At 39.2% G+C, this 21,722-nt stretch overlaps 1 protein-coding gene across 1 annotated transcript in view; it reads left to right on the top strand.

The window, feature by feature from the left end:
* The window catches only part of VAV3 (vav guanine nucleotide exchange factor 3), a 429,462-nt gene that overhangs the window by 269,380 nt on the left and 138,360 nt on the right, over positions 1 to 21,722 (top strand). The window contains exons 18-19 of the mRNA XM_005678013.3: positions 11,229 to 11,254; positions 17,978 to 18,023. Of these exons, the coding sequence (XP_005678070.1) occupies positions 11,229 to 11,254; positions 17,978 to 18,023 (72 nt within the window). The remainder of the gene's footprint in view (positions 1 to 11,228; positions 11,255 to 17,977; positions 18,024 to 21,722) is intronic.

The raw sequence follows: 21,722 nt of genomic DNA, 5'->3' as shown, positions 1-21,722 counted from the left end.
TCCAAAAGGCTAACGCTGCCAGGAGTAAACATCGCACAGACTAATTCATGAATTAATGAATTGAATACATTGTCATTTTCTAGCCTTTAACAAAGAATGTATATCCTTTGGATTTTGTGTAAATGTTTTCCCCTTGGTTTTTAAAAATAATGCTCCATGATTGTAACCTGAGACAGTTTCTAAGGCTGTTAGCAATTATGCATTCAGTAGCCTTTTGCCTCTCTCTGCCCCTCTTGGGCTCTTTTCCTTCTCTTTCTTTTCTGGCCTCTTTATTCTTTCTCTTTCTTCTTCTTTCTCTTTGTCCTTTTCCCCTGAGTTTCTCTCTGTTTTATCAATAAGACCTTTCAAAATCAGTAAAACTTTTTGAACAGAAGAAAGGGATCTTTAACAGCCTGAGTTCAAAAGGTAGCTGTGTCAACCTTTGATTTTCCCAAAGGGAAAGGTGGACATTGAATTATTTTGGATAATGTGAAGAAGAGTGAAACAGAGAATAATAGCTCATTTTAGAGCCAAGTTCAGAAAATAGGCAATCATACAAAACTTGTGAATCCTATAGAAGATGGAGATCACGGTGCATTCCTTTCATTCGGCTCCTTGGGCAGTGCTTGGAGAAAGAGCCTGGCATTAGTTGAGCACCTGCACTGTGCCCGCCCTGCCTGCTTGGACTGATTCCATCCTCAGAAGAGCCCAGTTGCTGATGGGGGTCACTGTGCTTATGCAGTTAATTGACTCAAGGTCTGTAGGTAAAGGAGACAAGATTAACACCTGCTAATGTTTCTGGAGGTCAGAAACAGTTTACAAAGGTATAAAATAGAAATAGTACATACATTTATTATTATTTAATTGCCTGTGCTGTACTTAGTAGCTCAGTTGTGTCTGACTTTTTGAGACACCATGGTCTGTAGCCCCCCAGGCTCCTCTGTCCATGGGGATTCTCCAGGCAAGAATGCTGGGTGTGTTGCCATGCCCTCCTCCAGGGGATTTTCCCAACCCAGGGACTGGACCTAGGACTCCCACATTGCAGGCATATTCTTTACCATCTGAGCCCCCAGGGAAGTCCTAGAACACTGGAGTGGCTAGCCTATCCTTTCTCCAGGGGATCTTCCTGACCCAGAAATTGAACCAGGGTATCCTGCATGGCAGGCAGATTGTTTACCAGCTGAGCTACCAGGGAAGCCCTTTAATTGCCTACCTGATGCAATTTATCACTTATATTTGTGTGTGGGTCCATCTTTATCTGTCCTGTCCTTTAAAAAATCTGCCTGCCATGCAGGAGATGCATGGGAGACAGGGGTTCAATCTCTGAGTCAGAAAGATCCCCTGGAGAGGAAACGGTGATCCACTCTAGTATGCTCGCCTGGAAAATTCCATGGACAGAGGCAGCTGGTAGGCTACAGTCCATGGGGTCACAGAGAGTCAGATACAGCTGAGTGCAGTGCACACAGCACACCAGCACACGTTATTACTATTTAATTGCCTACCTGATGCAGTTTATCACTTAATATTTCTGTGGTTTCATCTTTATGTGTTCTGTCCTTTATCTCCTTTGAGGACAATTAACATGATATTTGCTCATAGTAGGTGAGTGGATTTTTGTCAGTCCCATAGCCCTGTCTTTCGAGTTTCAGTCTGTGAGGAGTAGAAAGTGATCCCATAGTTGGCAAGGTTCTTGCAGTCTATAGGGAATAGTGTAGGAGAGTGGTTGTGAGTCAAGCAGAGATGATTAAAAATCTAACTGAGCTCTTAACTAGCTGCATGAACTTGGGGAAAGTATGTAAACATCTCATTTATTCGTCCGTAAAAAATGAAATTAGAGGATTATTGTGAGGATCATATGAAATAATGTTGATGCATAGCAAAGTGCCTGGACACAATGAAAACTCAGTATTTTCATCCAAGGTGCTATGATAAGAAGTTATTTTTTGGAAAGGAATGCATACCCCTGCATTGAATGGTGGATTCTTAACCACTGGACCACCAGGAAATATCACTTCTTCGAGTTTTGAACCTAAGTCCTGTGTTCTCTTGATTCTTTGTCTCCATCCTTAAATTGCCCTCCATTCTCCTTCTGTTTTTCACATCTTGTCCTCATTCTTTTTCTCTCCTCTTTCTGTCCTCTCCTGTCCAAGATTTTTAAGAGACTGATGGCATTGAATGCCCACAGTCAGTTAATTAGTGGTATGGAGGAGTCTTCCCTTTCTTTGCCTTCAGATTAGGATTTGCTGGGTAGCCCTTAGAAATAAAGGGATCTGTTCATCAGCAGCCTTTTCTCCCTCACTGCCAAACAGATACCCTCTGAAAGTTGGAAGTCTCCTGACATCCTCTCCTCAGCCTCACCCCTTCCTGTTGTGGTGTATTAGTCATGGGTAGATTTTAAGTTTGAGCTTGGCAGATCTGTGGTGTGGTAAAATAGGTGGTATTTTGAGGACACGGACAAACTAGACTTTATGGGCTGTTTCCTAGTCTGCAGAGAATCCCAGGTCCCAATATTGGTTTAAGTTTTTGCACAGTTCTTTGTTTTGACAGCCAGGAGTAATTGCTTGCAATTAATTTTCCATGAGTGATGTGACTGGAGCAAAACGGGTGTATGGGAGAAGGGCAGGAGGCAGGACGAGATATATCAGAGGCTGGAGACACGGTTTACTTGAATGGGGCTTTTGTACGGAGGAGAGAACTTGACTTTGGGAGAAATCATCCCAACAACCAAATTTAAAGCAAGTGAATAGTACTGATTCAAGGCAAACTTAAAGATTCCAAGTCTCTCTGTAAAATGAATCATAGGTGATTTGAGATGACCCCCAGTTTTATAGAGCTTTATGGCTTCATTAGTTAATAGTCCATATTCTCTTCAGGAGGCAAAAAGAGATTCCACTTGGTTCGGTGTTACTCAAGAATCCATTGTGGTTCAGAAAGTCATGGCTAGTAGGAATGGCTGAAGTGAAATGAAGTGAAGTCGCTCAGTCGTGTCCAACTCTTTGTGACCCCATGGACTGTAGCCTACCAGGCTCCTTGGTCCATGGGATTTTCCAGGCAATAGCACTGGAGTGGGTTGCCATTTCCTTCTCCAGGGGATCTTCCCGACCCAAGGATCGAACCCGGATCTCCCGCATTGTAGACAGACACTTTACTGTCTGAGCCACCAGGAAAGTCTTAAGTTGTTGTAAACAAGTTGGATATAGTTGGGTTGGAAGACAGTTTCAAAAAGTGGAGCCTTTCATTCAACACTGGGCATGTTTATAGCTAAGGGAGTGGTCAGTTGGAAAAGAGTTACAAGTTGTACAAAATGACCCAGGGCCTAAATGAAGGCTAAAGAGTCTTCCACCTTGCAATTGTTCTTTCCACTGGTCATCACATTGCTGGCCTTATTCAGCTTGATTCTTCTCTATCATCTGTCACTATTAATCATTCTCCTTCACATCCCCTCAGGTCATCCTTTGCATATCTGATTAATTTTTCTGGCATTACCCATAATCTGCAACCCAGGTAGATAAGGCTCCATTTCCACTTAAGGCCTCTCTCCTGAGCTTTGAATTCCAAATCTTCATCTTCTAATGTATCCCTTCCCAGGTATCCTTCAGTGACCTCCAGTTTCAGATATCTAAAACCAACCCCAGTAGTCATCACTGCTAACTTCCTCCTATTTTTTGTCTTAAAGATCCACCACTCACACAGTCACCCAGAGCTGGAGGTCAGCCTTGGCTTAACAAGGCTCTCATCTTCATTCACTTGCCTATTCTTCTTAGTTCTCCTCCTAAGTCTCTCGAGAATCTGCATATATGGTATTCCTATAGATTAACTACAAAAATCTCCTCCCTGCTGTTAGTTTTCCTTTCACTATACACTTTTGCAACATGATCTTTATTAAAATCAAGGCTGATGTATCCCTCATTTTCTCAGTGTATCTTCTATTCCTCACAGAATAATGTTCAAAATTCAGTTAGACAGTGAGACTCTCACTGATAAGAACTGTGCTGAATTGATGTTCTGACCTCTGGGAAACCATGATGAATAGATAAGTATGTGGGTAGACCAACAGATAGATAGAACAATGAGTAGAACCGTAGTATACCAAGATTTCTGGGCCCTGAAAATCTCTGAAAATCTTAGAAGCAGAAGTAGGAGGCTGTGGAGGATTGGACAATTCCTGGTTCTACCCTTGGAGCGACTAGAGCTTGAGTGATTGTGGGATAAGTGGAATAAAAACCTGATCTGAATCCCTGGCTGGTACTCTAAGGATGAAAGATGGAAACCTGAGTAGACTTTTGCATTCCTTTATAGTATTTATTCAAGTTAAAATTCACACCCTGAGCATTGATCACTAAGCCTTTGACAAGGGACACTATGGGACACCTGATGACAGAAATATCTCTATTTCTGGAGGAATCTACTTCCTGTTCCATTTGGTCCCAATTTTTAGAATTTTTGCTTGGCTCTTAGTGTTTCCTCTCCCTGAAATATACTACATTTTCCCCATACAGTTCCAGGATTACCCTCTTTTATTAATACTTCCTCTCCAATCTCTTTGCCAATCTTGTAACCTTACTCTACCCATCTAAGAGCAGTCTGCATTAAATTGTTCTCTTACCTTAAAAAAAAATTATTCTCTAATTAGTTTGTGTGTCAGATTTATGTCTTTGCCAAGGTTAGGCTATATCATGGTAACTAAAAACCCCAAATCCCAATGGTTTTAACACATAAAAGTTTGTTTTTCACACATGTGGTATTTGTTGTGGGTCCTTGCCTTATAAATAATGGCTTAGGGATCCAAGCTAGTTCCATCTTATGACCGTGAATTCAACATGTGACTCCTGGGCTTGCTGCTTTTAAGACCTTTGAATTGCAAGTGAGCACTTCCATGTTTCAGCATTAGAAGTCCATTGGTTAAAGCCAGTCATGTGGCCTCCACTTAATCACAAGGGAAGCTGGGCAAGTAGTGGAACCTGTGGACTTTTTGGTGAGCACTACTGTCTCTGACTATTTTAATTTTAATTTTATTTTCTAAGAATTTTTCACAATGAGTACCCATTCTCTAATCAGCCTTTTTTTTTTTAATGGAAGTTTGTAGCATTTTATTTTATTTTATCTTGACCATATCATGTGACTTATGGGATCTTAGTTCCCAGACCCTTGGCAGTGAATGTGTAGTGTCCTAACCACTGGACTGTCAGAGAGTTCCTCCACCCCTTTTTATTTCCTTTAGTAGAAAGGAAATACACATTCACCATAGGGAATGTGTTTCTCATCTTTTGTATCTATCCTTTAATATTCAGTCCAAAGTCAAGGTTTTGACCATCAAGTTGTTACTCCTTCCTAAATAGGAATATTTTAACCAAACTACAATCCTTGTTAGTGTTGGATGTGGTAACGATACTAACCATTAAGCATTTGAAATAGCTCTTAGACACTTCTTTTTTGTGTGTTTGTGGAAATTATGTCTTCTTTGGATGTTGTCTTCCCTGGGTTCAGAAACCTTTTATATTTCATGTTCTATATCCCTTAAATTTGTCTAGTCTTCATTCATCCTCAAAATAATAGTTGGCAGAAATGCAGTTCATTTCTAAAAGTAATTCATTCATATTAATATTTGACTATGATGATTATTAACTCAAGTACATTTCAAGTGTTTAAAAGGGTCCTTTAAGTTTTTTTTTTTTTTTCCTAAGACAAACTGTACAACTTGGAAACAAATTTGACGGTTGGGTGATTAGTTTATGTCTTAACATTTGAGGAGTTGCATAGATATAAAGAGAAGGCAGTTCTAATCTCTTTTTTGCTGAACTTGAGTTGACTTCTTCACATTCACCATAGCAACCTCAGTGATCAGCATGTACATGGATTCTGAGGTGTGCTGCCAAAACTTTCCAACCTTAGTAATGAATAAGTATGAACTTCACTATGTGAGGCTTTCTCAACAAGTCACTGCAAAACTGATGTAATTCTAGAGTGGCGTTTCTTTCTCACAGTATGCTACCATGGAGGTCTGGCCCTAGGCTGCAACCTTTGGGGGCATTTGTATTTTTTCCCCTGTTGCCATATAGGGCTAAACTCCTCTTGTCCCCTTCTTATGTTGATGTTGATCAACATAGCTTGCTTTACATTCTCTTGTTTTAAACAAAGAAAGTAACATTGGAAGGCAAATATTGCTGGAGCAGATGACTTCGGTTTAATTTGTCTTTTCCTTCAGGGGGAGTGCAAGCCTCAGATGCTCTAATATTTAACTGAAGCAGATCCCCATTTGCTTATCTGTTTAATCACTCTTTTATCTAGGCCGGGTTGCCGCTGGTGCTGCAGCCATCCCTAAAAGTAGCCTTGGTGTTATCATGGCTTAAACCTGCAAGATTTTTACCTAGAACCTGCACTCCAAATTGCCATCTGAAATAGCTCTTTTATAAGTAGTATTGCACTATTTGGGCTTCCCTGATAACCCAGCTGGTAAAGAATCCACTGCAGTGCAGGAGACCCTAGTTTGTTTCCTGGGTCAGGAAGATCCCCTGGAGAAATGGGGTAAGCTACCCACTCCAGTATTCTTGGGCATCCCTGGTCAGATGGTAAAGAATCTGCCTGCAATGCGGCAGACCTGGATTCAATCCCTGGATTGTGAAGATCCCCTGGAGCAGGGCATGGCAACCCACTCTAGTATTCTTGCCTAGAGAATCCCCATGGACAGAGGAGCCTGGTGGGCTACAGTCCATGGGGTCACAAAGAGTCAGACACAACTGAGCGACTGAGCACAGCACATTTTAGTGTTTTATCATAAGAGGTAAACTTTTAGAATATAATTTTATTTTATCACATGACTTTTACATAAACTGAAGCTTAATCATTGATTTCCTAACCAAAAAATGACTTTGGTTCTATTTAACATTACTTAAAGTCTTTTATACCCCACTGCAGTACTCTTGCCTGGAAAACCCCATGGACGGAGGAGCCTGGTGGGCTACAGTCCATGGGGTCGCGGAGAGTCAGACACGACGGAGCGACTTCACATTCACTTTTCACTTTCATGCATTGGAGAAGGAAATGGCAACCCACTCCAGTGTTCTTGGCTGGAGAATCCCAGGGACGGGGGAATCTGGTAGGCTGCCGTCTATGGGGTCGCACAGAGTCGGACACGACTGAAGCGACTTAGCAGCAGCAGCAGCAGTTATCTTTTTTAACTTATTGAGACAATTTTATATTCGAGAGTAGTTATTATTCCTTCCATTTAATTATTTGGGTCAGTTTAATGATGGAAATGGCAACCCATTCCGGTATTCTTGCCTGGGAAATTCCATGGACAGAGGAGCCTGACAGGTTACAGTCTGTGAGGTTGCAAGACTCAGATGTGACTTAGTAACTAAACCACCACCACCAATCTTACATTAATAATTGTTAGAGTGAACTGAAAACTCTTATATGCTTGGGTCCTTGTTAGAGCTCCTGAAAAGACTTGAAATCAAAGCCTCTTTCCAAGTATTAGTTATGTTTTTGTGTTTTCAGAATATTGCTATAGATCTGAGTGGTGAAAATAGGTTTTGTGCAACTTCCTCCAAAATTTGATCAGTCCTACTGCCTTTCAGTTTTAATGTTTCATAAAAATAGAATATTAGCCATGATGATGAAGAACCTTCAAAGGCTCTCCTGGTAATTACTTCCCTATGATCCCTTTTGAGACAAATGATCTTACTGGGCACCAATTTGTTTAGTCTTAAGAAATAGAACTTCAGACAAGAGACAAAGCTGGTTGTGTAATAATGTATGCATTGAGAGCCACTTGTATTGGAAAACAAATATAATAGGATTGAAATTTATGTTTAAACAAATGAATGATATGAGTCTAAAGTCTCAGTGAAAATCATTTGTCTTACACAAATATGTGCACTGTGCTGGTGCTGGAGATGGAGTTCAGCTCAGGCTCCAAGCACCTCAGTAACAGCACTTCTCTGAATTACATTAAGCCAGTTGGGACATGATGAAAGAACGCAAGGTATAAACCCCTTCAGGGCCTGTGAGTCACCATCTAGAAAGGTTCTTGAAAGGGTAAGAACATTTTATAGTTTGATCAATAGGAGCCCGAGAAATCGGCTGCAGGGTAAGGGCAAGTTGAGGATTAAAAACTTTTGGAAACTTGAAGAATTGAATTACCATTCTAAGGAAATTTCCAGAAGAAAAAGAGACAGTAAAAGAGAGATCTTTTGTCATATCTCAACCATGCACCTATTTGGTCAGAATTCAGCCAAATAAATTTGATAGTCATCAGCTCTTATTATCCTCATCCTGATGTGGAATTGTGATGCACAGAGAGTGTTTTAGAGCTCTGAGTGCCCGCCAAAGTAGCTTTGGGTACATATCAAAAGGAAATGAAGGATGGTGTTGTAGATTTCAAAATCAGAGCAACTTTTCCATAGAATACATCATCAGAAGAGGTTGTTATTCTATTTTCCCGTACAGAATTAACTTTTACTTTAAACATGTATGGAACAGTGTGTTGCAGTTGGGTTTTCTGCTCTCTCATCACTGTTATTTTTGTAAAATTTATAGCTGCTGCATTCATATGGTTATCAGAATTTAGATCGTGTTTGTAAAGGGGCCAATCAGTCTGATGGCACAACCACCGGAACAAGTATAAAAGTATAAATAAAAGGAGCCTGGTTAAGAATTTCTGAACTCAGAACAGATTCTGAGAGTTATTTCTAGTCCTTTGGCTTTTGCCCTCTCTCCTCAGAATATTTACAGAAGCCTGCCATGAAATATGACTAAGTAAAACCTCAGACTTATAAGAACCACTATTTATGTGCTCTGCCCAGCATGAGCAGATCACAGTGTGAACTGCTCTATGCCAAGTCCATGGAAGAAATGAGCCTCTTTTCTGGATGGCAGTGGGGAGGGTGGGGGTGCTGTGGTGGCCAGGAGGACAGGGAGTGGGGGCAAGGAGAGGGTAAGCCCCCATTAAGGACTCAGGCCCTCAGAGTTGGAGTTGTATCCAGCACGAAGCCCCTTGTCCATTTTCCAATCTGGGTTACACAGAGGAGCCTTTGCGAAGAGCAGGTACATTCAATAAGAATTAGGAGGAAAGCTTGATGAGATGCAAAGAAGGAAAACAGGAGACAATAGGCAGCAGGAGAGTTAAGGAGGGAGTGTTGGGTACGGTGGTCAGCCAGGTCTAGTTTTTTCCTTACTTGACAGTCCCATTCGTACCTTGCCTGGACCTTACCTGCTTTGTGTTTTGTGCTCAGTGCTCACTCATGCCTGTAGTTGGCTGGCTTGAACCGAGCAGCAAGATAGGAAGGGCCTGTAGATGAGGAGCTTCTGTTCCCTGGATCTGTTTTCTAGGTAAAGATGTGCAGGTATATGCATAGCTAGATCATCACCTTAGATACAGTCATTTCTTCCTCCTGAGGAAACCCAGAGCACTACTGGAACGTGATGTGCCAACTACTGCCATGTGGGCTATCCTAGGTTTTATGCTAAAAATATATATATATTTAAACATATTGTAACAGATCCACTTCACCAGGACATAACAACAATTCTGTGCAGTGTCAGAAAAAAAATATTTCTGAATTAAAATTAAGATGCACTCTCATTTTTAAACACCGACCCTGAAAGATAAGAGATTTTCCCATGGAGAGGTCATCTGGAAATAGCAAAGCTTTCCTCAGCTGCTTGGATGGAAAATTTAAACTCTCCTGTTTGGTGCTTCTTGCTGTCTGTGATTTCCAGTTCAGGCTCTTCCTCTAACTCACAGTAGAAGAAAGTAGTGTAGGGCTTTTCTGGCTTATAGGTCTTTCTGGTTAAACCAGTGTAACAGGTATCACAACTTGTCTGTTAGGAACCTGAGTTCACCTAACCTGGGTTCTCAGATTGGGCACAGTATCCAGCCAAATGGCACTTTCATAGACCCTCTCCCTACACAACTTCTCTTAGGCAATCTTTCTTCTGAAACTTTTCCTATTTCTAGCAGAGAGGAGAAGGGAAATAGCTTTCCGTCCTTTGTAAAGGCCAACTTCAGACCTGGCAAAGATGCCTTCATAGCAGTTGTGTAGGAAAGTTAGGATAGGGTTGACATTGAAAAAGAAATGCAGGCTTTGCTTTTCTCCAGAAAGGTGACTTTTTGCTCATGCCTCTTCAGTTCCATTAATCAGGTATAGTCCTTTAAAAAACAGAAGGGCCCCAAACCTCCTGTTCCATGTCCCAGGCAGTCTTCCTGTGTAGCAATCTGACAGCTACTCAGGTGCTCTGGTACTTTTCCCCTTGAACTCTGGTTCTGAGGCTTCTTGGAGCCTCTATCAGAACTTTATTTAGTCTACAGAGCCCTCTTTTAGAACTACCTTTTCTCTCCTGATGTTCCCATCAGTGTCTTCTCTTCTCAGATCCTTCTTCAGAGGATCATTCTGGTTGGCAAAAATATAGCATAAGCTCAAAATGATGAGATGTTTTTCTGCAGTCTGGAGAAATTATAATATGCATAAGTACTCCTGGATATGGGGGAAGGAAACAAAAATATTCCCCACCAGCTTTTCCACGTGTAGTGTGTCTTTCCTCTCAGAGATACCCTTTGCCCTCTGCCAAGTTACTCTCTTGCATATCTCAGGGCCCTTCCTAACTGCTAGTCATTTTCAGGAATTGAAATGTAATGGAGTTTGTCATTTCTATTTCTAAACAGGTAAACTGGGATGTAAAGAAAATTAGCATTGGGACTGAATCTTGTCCATTTTTAATTTTCATCTTTAAATCAATCTGTATCCCTTCCCCGCAAAAAGCTAAAAGAAACAGCCACTTAATGCAAAATTCATATGCAAATTGTATGTGTTAAATTTGCAATTGTTGTAGTAATTGTAATATAGGCAGTTGTAATAACAACATGTTGTGTTTAGATTCTTAAAACTGGGTATGTTGAAAGAAAGGCTCCCACCTAGCTTTCTCTTATGTACATAAGCTTGGTGCAAGTCCCTGTTTCAAGGAGCTTAATGTGGTTAGATTGAAATTGCTTAATAAACAATTGAAAAAGTTAAGCCTAACCTAGAAGTCATTTAGTACTATGAGTCACTTCCCTGACAGCCAATAAGGCAAGAGAACCTGGTTGCAAAACAATTACTAGCCCAGCCTGAGGGACCTTGGAAATATATTAACAGGTATCATTAGGAAAACAAAGCAGTAGTGTTCGACCACGCTGCAGAGAACAAGCTAAGGTTGCTAGCTAAACAAAACAACTTCACTGACAATGCCAATTTTTACATTTGTTTCAGAACAAGGGACGCTGAAACCATCCGAGGTAAGATTAACGTTTACATTATTCTTATATAACTTTTGCATTTCAGATTGTTTGCTAACTAAAGCAGGCTCAAACCCCTAAAATGTTAAATGTACCTTTTAAAATGGATGGAAACAGATCTTGAGCAAGTAATCAAGTGCTTTTGAGTGAAATGCACAGGTTAAATAAGAGGAGTTTTCAGATACCATCTGAAGATCTTAGAGGAAAAATGTGAATATTTCATCTAAGAATGTGTGTAAGATGCGCATTTCAGAATCTTAGGTACTCATTTATTCAGGTAAATTTCAAATAAATACTGTAGCAATGTTGTAGCACTAATCTGGTGGAGGTACCTTTCTCTTGTTTCCATCTACAGAATTCCACAAACCCTGAGGCTTATAAAACTTAATGCATCTGAAGGCATTCCCTTGGAATAAATCTTTTTGATTGTGCTGGGACAGGAGAAAGGGTGGCCCGCATCCTGGGTAAAACAATGTCGCTACCTGACATTCACTAGAACTAAGAAGTTCTAGCATTCATCTAAGGATGTGCCTGTATGTTTCTGCTAGTTTTCCACCTGAGCGAAATCATGATTTGTATCATGTCTTCTTGATCAAATCAGAATCTGATAACGTTTCCTTTGGTTTAACAGATTCTGAGGTCTGATGGCTTAGAAGTACGAGATCCCTGTCACCTCTCAGAATAAAGCGCTTTTAAGAAAATAGAAAAGAATGAAAACTGTGGCAGATAATAGGCAACTAGTGCCTTGGCCTTCAGCCAAAGTAATATATTTCTTACCTGACCTCCCCAAAAAATCCTAACAAAGAAAACTAAAATGTAAACGTTCTGTGATTAGTAATATGAATCCAAAATAGAATAATCTGAGAATTTCAGAATAAAGACAAGTACTTTCTTTATCAAATCATTTTAGCATATACAATTATATCTGATTAAGAGTGGTATAATATTAGCATGTTTTTAATGGACTGGTATTTACATAGTTGCTAAAAATAATGAAAAGTACAGCAAGAAGTCCAACAAGAGGTAACTGCTTTCACTTTTTTGCATCAGCATATAATTTGTGCATATTGGGAAGCAAGAATGTGATGTGAGAAAATTCACGTGTACCCTTTCAGTGTTATCTGTCGGCTATATTTTAGACTTTAGAATCTAGCTCAAGGAATGCATAACAGGATAATAATATTTTAAAAATAGGTCACGTAAGTTCTGCTAGGGCTAAAATAATTAATGTAAACTTTTTTTAGTGTTTAGTTGACAGGTAAGATTTTTCATCAGGACTATAGAGATTCTTCCAGCAGTGCGAGTGAAGATCTTAGAAAGTAGCCTTCCTTTTCTTCTCTCACACTATTATTAGATTATTGAGACAGATATCCTTGTAGAGCTTTGAACTGTAACTCAATATTACTTTACATTTATACTGTTAGATGTATATTCCCCCCCAGGGAAGATGATTTCACTTGATTTTATTTAAGTAATGAGAAATGGGCATATTTACAGAAAAGGAAGTGTGCTAATAATAAGTGGTTAATAATTTTCACACTGGTACAAAATAACGATACAAAAAAAGTGCTCTCCAGGCATTTAATATTCTTAAAAATTACACATTAGGGCCATTATGAAAAGAATTCATTTTCACATTGATTTTTTTTAATGTAGCATCTATGTTTTAGTGACTTGCTTAGCTTTTGATTATAATAAGTGTAATTTTTATTTAATGTGTGAGTCTGCTAATAATCTCTACTTTGAATGGATAATTATAGTGAAATCTTATACTGGCCAATGTATTTGGAAACTTTAGCTTGGCATAAGGAAGAACTGTAGCAAGAGACTGTTAAGAAACATCTTTCACTCCATACCTCCCCACTACCTTACACTTCATACTCCCTACTACCTTACCTCCCTACATACCTTACACTTTGTGAAAGTTGTATTCACTCTTAACACAGATGCTTATGTGATGTTTGGGAGTCTTTCTGAAAGTAAACAATGAAACCCTGCCCCCTCTTGGTTGGAGGTCTTTTTCCTCCATGGACCAATTTGTCCTGTTCTCTTCCCCTTTCAATAACAATGGTTATGAGTCTTTAATTTATACTTCATTCTCAAGGTAGGTCAGTTTTCAGTAGCCACAGGATCCATCTTCCTAACCTGGATGTTCTTCCAAATTCCCATTTTGGAGTGGACCTTCAGAAGCAACTTCTAGCTCTAGAAAGCAAGGTTGTCATTACATATCTATCAGTATTTAGTGTATGTATATATACTTCCAATCTATTCCTTAATGTAGGTTTTTCTGCCTTATAAGTAGAGGAACCAAAGCCAGTTTCATATAGTAAATGAATCTTTCCTTGTTTTGTTGGTAAAATCAACAGAGAGAATTAGGTTTCTCCCAAAAGAGACAAGAAGGGAGGTTCTTGGGCAATACAGATATTTCTTTTAGAGAAAGGCAAGGTAATAGATAATGAAGCTAGATATAAAATTAGGTTGGTTTATTGTCCCCTCCCTCCCACCTCCCACTTCTTGGTAAATCAAAAGAAGTTTGAGAATGTTCTGAACACTGATTGCCTGATCTCATGGGGGAGGGGGATCACCAAGAGCTCCTAGGGTGGCTACTTGATGGACCCCTCTCTTCCTCCTGAGATGGATCTTGTCCAGCTCTGTCTCAGGCTTTTGAGAATATAGGGTTTTGAGAATATATGTTGGGGAGAGGAGTATTTTGGATGGGATATGACAGAAGAACAATTGAAATTTGCATTTTGAAATTGTGTAAATTGTTCTAAACATTTCAAAATTTTTTAGAATATATGAAATATTTTTAGGTGCTTTTAAACTGTAATAAATCTCAAAGTCTCAAAATGCACTTGATCTAAGATGCTGAAATTTTCTCATTCTCTTTTTTTTTTTTTTTTTCAATGCACCAAATCATAGTTTTGTTCCACTGCCTACTTTTCCTGTAGAAAAGTTTGCTTTCAGGGTCACTGTTTTCCAATGACTTGCAGGAGGAAAAACTTAAAATATAGTAGTAGTACAGTACTTTAATAGAAAAAAATTTATCATTTACCTGATCTTATTAAGAAGAGCTGGCAAGAATACACAGGAGAACTGTACAAAAAAGATTTTCACGACCCAGATAATCACGATGGTGTGATCGCTCACCTAGAGCCAGACATCCTGGAAGGTGAAGTCAAGTGGGCCTTAGGAAGCATCACTACAAACAAAACTAGTGAAGGTGATGGAATTCCAGTTGAGCTATTTCAAATCCTGAAAGATGATGCTGTGAAAGTGCTGCACTCAATATGTCAGCAAATTAGGAAAACTCAGCAGTGGCCACAGGACTGGAAAAGGTCAGTTTTCATTCCAATCCCAAAGAAAGCCAATGCCAAAGAATGCTCAAACTACCACACAATTGCGCTCATCTCACGTGCTAGTAAAGTAATGCTCAAAATTCTCCAAGCCAGGCTTCAGCAATACGTGAACCGTGAACTTCCAGATGTTCAAGCTGGTTTTAGAAAAGGCAGAGGAAGCAGAGATCAAATTGCCAACATCCGCTGGATCATGGAAAAAGGAAGAGAGTTCTAGAAAAACATCTATTTCTGCTTTATTGATTATGCCAAAGCCTTTGACTGTGTGGATCACAATAAAGTGTGGAAAATTCTGAAAGAGATGGGAATATCAGACCACCTGACCTGCCTCTTGAGAAACCTGTATGCAGGTCAGGAAGCAACAGTTAGAACTGGACATGGAACAACAGACTGGTTCCAAATAGGAAAAGGAGTACGTCAAGGCTGTATATTGTCACCCTGCTTATTTAACTTATATGCAGAGTACATCATGAGAAATGCTGGGCTGGAGGAAGCACAAGCTGGAATCAAGATTGCCAGGAGAAATATCAATAACCTCAGATATGCAGATGACACCACCCTTATGACAGAAAGTGAAGAAGAAGTAAAGAGCCTCTTGATGAAAGTGAAAGAGGAGAGTGAAAAAGTTGGCTTAAAGCTCGACATTCAGAAAATGAAGATCATGGCATCTGGTCCCATCACTTCACGGGAAATAGATGGGGAAACAGTGGAAACAGTGCCTGACTTTGTTTTCCTGGGCTCCAAAATCACTGCAGGTGGTAATTGCAGCCATGAAATTAAAAGATGCTTACTCCTTGGAAGGAAAGTTATGACCAACCTAGATAGCATATTAAAAAGCAGAGACATTGCTTTGTCAACAAAGGTCCATCTAGTCAAGGCTATGTTTTTTCCAGTTGTCATGTATGGATATGAGAGTTGGACTATAAAGAAAGCTGAGTGCTGAAGAATTGATGCTTTTGAACTGTGATGTTGGAGAAGACCCTTGAGAGTCCCTTGGACTACAAGGAGATCCAACCAGTCCATCCTAAAGGAGATCACTCCTGGGTGTTCATTGGAAGGGCTGATGCTGAAGCTGAAACTCCAATACTTTGGCCACCTGATGCTAAGAGCTGACTCATTGGAAAAGACCCTGATGCTGGGAAAGATTGAGGGCAGGAGGAGAAGGGGATGACAGAGGATGAGATGGCTGGATGGCATCACTGACTCAATGGACATGGGTTTGGGTGGACTCTGGGAGTTGGTGATGGACAGAAAGGCCTGGCATGTTGTAGTTCATGGGGTTGCAAAGAGTCAGGCACGGTTGAGCAGCTGAACTGAACTGAACTGAGTTTCCACATTCAAAATATCATGAAATTAATAATAATGACAATAATAGTAAGCTTTGACTTAATAGTCCTTACTGTGTGTCAGGAACTGTTCCAAGCACTTAACATGAATTAACACGTTTCTCACCACAAATGCTATGAAGTAGGTGGTATTAATATCCCCATTTTACAGATGCAGAAACTTGCTCCCAATAAGATGCCAAGTGACAGGGAGGGTCTGAATTTGAACTTAGGCAGTCAGATTCTAGAATCCGTACTCTAAATAATTGCGCTGTGTTCCCTATTTTAATCTTAACTTCATGATGTTACAGAGTTGCTCTTGAACTCAAGTTCTCTTTTTCACTTTCTAAGTTAATATTTTTAAATAGTTCTAGCTTAGGGAGAGTAGGAATAAGACCCAACAAGTGAATTCCTGTCTTGTTTCCAAGCACTTTGACAGTAGGAAGAATGAGTCGTGTAAAGAGAGTGTCTGTTGTACATTAAGAAAATGAAGGGGAATGTAGACAATCAACAGCCATAAGACATTCATCAGTATATATTTTCCTGTTTAAAATATAGTCATTCATATAGAGAGGTCCAAACATTGTATAAAATTTTAGAACTTTTTTTGAAGGCAGTTTTCTTCCAAGTTATTGGATATGAACCTATAACTTACCGTGTCTTCCCTTTTTCTGCTTGGCTATTAAGAAGCCCAGTGTGGTATTTTCTTCTCACTCACATTGAGTAAGGAGAGCCTCTCTTTATACTAGTTTTTTTTTCTCCCCTCAGTACAGCCATCCAGCTTGTTCAGTGTAGCTTCGATGCTGACTTAATGATCCTATTAGGTTTTAACAAATGCATTTTAAAAATAGTTGGGTTAAAAGCAAAGTTTATATTTTTAATAATTCTCCAATTTGCTTTTACCTGAGGAACCTTGACATCTGCTTTGAGACCCATTTAACTTATGAACAAAAACAACAGGGGAATCCTAAGAAAAACCCATAGTTAATGTAAGCCTGGCAAAACCAATTCTGCTCTGAATGAAACCAGGGCCCCATACAGAGGCACAAACCCCAACACATGTAGAAAGAAAATTGCTCTTGTGCAAATCTGAATTATATTGTAATTATAGACTGAGCATTGCATTTAGTTATATAACAAAAGTGAAAATGAAGTTCCTATTAATTAGTGAGATTGCGATAGTTATTGGGTAGGAATGAGTTTAATGCTTATAAAATCAAACATGTAACCACACATTTTCAAAGATTTAAAACTCTTTTGTTTTGCATCTTATCTATAATTTTTATAATCACAATTTTTCTTATGGATTCCTTTTCTGTAATAAGAATTTACTTTCATGGTTTATAAGCTGCATGTCTATTTTGTTTCTTAAAGTAGTCAGATACCACTGATCCATAATTAAACTACCATAAATCTCATAATTAAACTACCATACCAAGCTCAAAATCAGAGCTTGAGATCTTTGTTTGGAGGTTGTATACTTTCTCCAGTCTCTGGTCTGTCAGGCTTAAAAAAAGCTGCATCAGAATTTTGGAGATTAAAACTCTTTGCTGGGGGCATTTTCTAAGCAAAAAATGGCTACCTAGGCTTTATTTTCATAATTCCTGTTTTATGACTGAAAAAAGTGAGTCATATAATCCTCAGAGATGGTGAATGAAAAGTATTTCTTTCCCATAGTGTCATATCAATGATTTAGCAAGTAGAAGACATTAGAGAAACAAAAATTGTAAAAAGAAACTGGAACTGAGTGTTTTGATCAGATTTAGTAATACTCTTTTTAAAAAAATTTATAATGGAGTTTAGTTGATTTACAATGTTGTGTTAGTTTCTTCTGTACACAAATATCCACTCTTTTTTAGATTCTTTTCCCATATAGGGCATTACAGAGCATCGAGTTCCTTGTGCTATACAGTAGGTCCTTATTAGTTACCTATTTTACAGTAGTGTTGAATGGAGGTAGTGCAGCATCTATTGGACTTCCAGAGTGCCGCAAAATAATACAATTTGATAACACAAAGTCTTTGTTTTGTCTTTCTGCATAGAAACGGACCAATGGACTCCGAAGAACCCCCAGACCGGTGGATCCAGGTGTGTGATTAAACACCTATAATTATTTCTTTAGTTAAGTGATTGTGAAAGTGTATGGGAATTACAGTAGAAAGTCAGACAGATTGTTGGCCTTTGTTCTTTGGAGTTTGGTGTATAGTGTGTGACCAGGAGGTGACCGTCTACCGTGTAAATCATTTACCTAAGACAGTGTCATGTGACAAGTAACCATCAGTAGCACAGTCTTTCCACAGTCAGCAGTTGAGCTGGTTATTTGCTTGCTGAACAGCCACAGGGTACTTGGTTAATGCTCACAGTTCCAACACCCTTTCCCTGTTTCCTCCCAAACCTGGAAAAAAATCAACCAGCAAACTGGCACTTAAAAAAACAGCTTGCTCAGAGGGGGTGAGGGAGGTCATAAACTAGACAACTTTGTACTCTCCCCATTTGGGAAAATGCTTTTCTTTATTCTGTATCTATACTATTTTATCATAGAAGAATGAGTTTAAGGACTTTGTGAACAAGGGCCTTCTCTGGAGACCAATTTTTTGTCTGCAGAGAGCGTTCAGTTGTTTCTCGTTTAGTGTCGTGAGGTTGACCCTGTCATTATTTTCATATAATTATTTTTCATCCATTAAGCAGTGCCTTCCACAAAGATTTGTTATATATGGTCATATATGAACTTGATAATAAATCAAGTGGAGCATGAAATATAGAGTAATCTTGCTGGAAAATAATCCAGATTATGTGTTTTGTTTTCCCATTGTAAACAGTGTTCACCTAGTTATAAAGTTTAGCTTTCAAAGCATTATAGCTTTTAACTGAAACCACACCCCTGGTAGCCATGCCAGTTTATGAGCTGTTTGAAAAGGTTTATAGGAGCTTTGTTGCCTCTGGCTAGAAATTGCCTCACTTGTGTCCTGAGACCAGTTTAAATCTTTTAAGTACAAAACAAAATTAAAGCCAGTTAAAAAAAAATAGGGGATCTGGCTTACTTTTTTATTGGTTCTGACTTTCCCAAGACAATACTCTTTGTAGAGAAGACTCAGCAATAATATTTTAAAGTGACTTCTGCTCAATTTAGTAGGAGTATATGACTGTGAACATAATATTTTTCTTTATGTTGTTCAAGTTATAGTATTTCTGTTTCTGTAAGTTGTCTAAACTTTATAAATATTATTTTAAAATATTTCCTTTTCTTCTCTGGTATTTTTATCTAATCTGTTTTCCCCCAACGAAATACACTTCTACATTTAAGGTGTGTCAGTAGGAACACATTTTTGACTGTTAACAATGTACTTTATAGCTAAAATTTTTAGGAGCCCTTCAATTATTCAAAGGTAGGTGTAATGAATTTACTGATGATAAATATGGCAAAGTGGATCAATAGTAAAGTATCTTACTTAATCCTAAAGATGATGGCTTTCTATAGGTATAACTCTTCTGGTATTTCTATTTGTCCAAAGTTTTTAGAATGTCATGAAGAATAAACTTACAAACACAAAAGAAGTGGTGCCATATGCTATTTTTGGGGGGGAAAATATATATATATAGCTTTCCATTAGGTATATTTGAGTGCTTTCTCATTTTTTCTCTCTTTTGAAAAGAAAGCAAATAGTTGATGATCTTCCCTGTTCTAGATACTGATGTAATAATAATTTTTCCCTGTAGGGTGTCTTTTGATATTGGGCTTTAATTATGTGTTTATAGAGTTGGTTGTCTTTTGTATCCTTACTCTCTCTGTTTCTTTCTATTACTTTCTGTTGGCAAGTTGGAAAGCTTTTTTGTTCAAAATAAACCCTAGTTTGACAGTTATCAAACTGTCTTACTCTGAGGTGAGCCTCATGTAACTGTTGTTAAGAAGATTTTCACAGTTGTGTGGAAGATATTCCACTATGGAATATTTAAACAAGGGATCAATAAGATTGAGATTTCCTAAGCATGGACAAACTGCTTCCTAAGAGCATTATTTGCTATCAGTGATTCTACTGATAGATATAAAGACTGAAAGGTCCTTTTATCTTTTAGCTATTTTATTTTCCAAAGTGTTAGCACATAGACTGCTTTCTAGGGACTCAGTTAGGGTGACTTGTAGGGAAAAAATGGTTAAAAAATTTTTGGAGGACAGATGTAACTACTTCACCAGATTCAAATTTCAGAGCTATATACAAGGGTATATTAGACCATTTGTTTTGGAAAGGAACTTAATGCATAGTTCTTTGGATAGTAGTCTTACGGAACCAACTTTGGTCCACTCACCCTAGAGTGTTAAAGCCAGTCTGCTGACACCAGACTCTGTTGAAGTAAAGTACACTGTTTATGGAAGACACCAAGCAAGGATAACAGGCAGCTCATGCTCAGAAGACCTGAACTCCCAAATGGCTTTCAGGAAAGGGATATTAAAAGCAGTTGTGAGGGAGAAGGCTGCAGAGTGTGTGATCAGCTTGTGCATAATTCTCAGAAAGGCTGGCATCAAGTTGGAGTTTCAAATATCATCAGCTTTCTGATTTAACCAGTGTAGGATCTGTGTTCTTATGGTCAGTGTTTTCATCTGGAGGTTATCTGCTTCCTGTAAAAACAACTTAGGAATGTGTGTCAGCCCTTATTCTCTGTCTTTCAGAGAACTTTGAGTTCAGTGATTCTGTCACATGGCAGATTTATAGTCCAAACTATTAGCAGTTCCCAAACCCAACAGTTACTCTTTGTCTCTGCACCTTCACATTTCCTAATCATTAACTCTTGAGCCAGCCTTTGAGATTCAGAGGAGGCGTGGGAAACTAAAGCAAAAGCCTTTTATGTCAAAGGATAAGGACACGGACTGCTTGTAGTTTTCAGTTCAGTTCAGTTCCGTTCAGTTGCTCAGTTGTGTCCGACTCTTTGCGACCCCATGAATCGCAGCACGCCAGGCCTCCCTGTCCATCGCCAACTACTGGAGTTCACTCAGACTCGGAGTCCGTGATGCCATCCAGCCATCTCATCCTCTGTCGTCCCCTTCTCCTCCTGCCCCCAATCCCTCCCAGCATCAGAGTCTTTCCCAATGAGTCAACTCTTCGCATGAGGTGGCCAAAATACTGGAGTTTCAGCTTTAGCATCATTCCTTCCAAAGAACACCCAGGGCTGACCTTCATCAGAATGGATTGGTTGGATCTCCTTGCAGTCCAAGGGACTCTCAAGAGTCTTCTCCAACAGCACAGTTCAAAAGCATCAGTTGTTCGGCACTCAGCCTTCTTCACAGTCCAACTCTCACATCCATACATGACCACAGGAAAAACCATAGCCTTGACTAGACAGACCTTAGCCAGCAAAGTAATGTCTCTGCTTTTGAATATGCTATCTAGGTTGGTATTAACTTTCCTTCCAAGGAGTAAGTGTCTTTTAATTTCATGGCTGCAGTCACCATCTGCAGTGATTTTGAAGCCCAAAAACATAAAGTCTGACACTGTTTCCACTGTTTCCCCATCTATTTCACATAAAGTGATGTGACCAGATGCCATGATCTTCGTTTTCTGAATGTTGAGCTTTAGGCCAACTTTTTCACTCTCCACTTTCACTTTCGTCAAGAGGCTTTTTAGCTCCTCTTCACTCTCTGCCATAAGGGTGGTGTCATCTGCATATCTGAGGTTATTGATATTTCTCCCAGCAGTCTTGATTCCAGCTTGTATTTCTTCCAGTCCACCTTGTAGTTTTAGGAGATGCTTAATAGGTATTTGTTAAATGAATTAATGAATGACTATATACTTC

The sequence above is a fragment of the Capra hircus genome, chromosome 3, assembly GCF_001704415.2.
Source record: "Capra hircus breed San Clemente chromosome 3, ASM170441v1, whole genome shotgun sequence".
NCBI lineage: Eukaryota > Metazoa > Chordata > Mammalia > Artiodactyla > Bovidae > Capra > Capra hircus.
The sequence above is the reverse complement of the archived record's forward strand: the minus strand, read 5'-3'. Positions and strand labels throughout refer to the sequence as shown.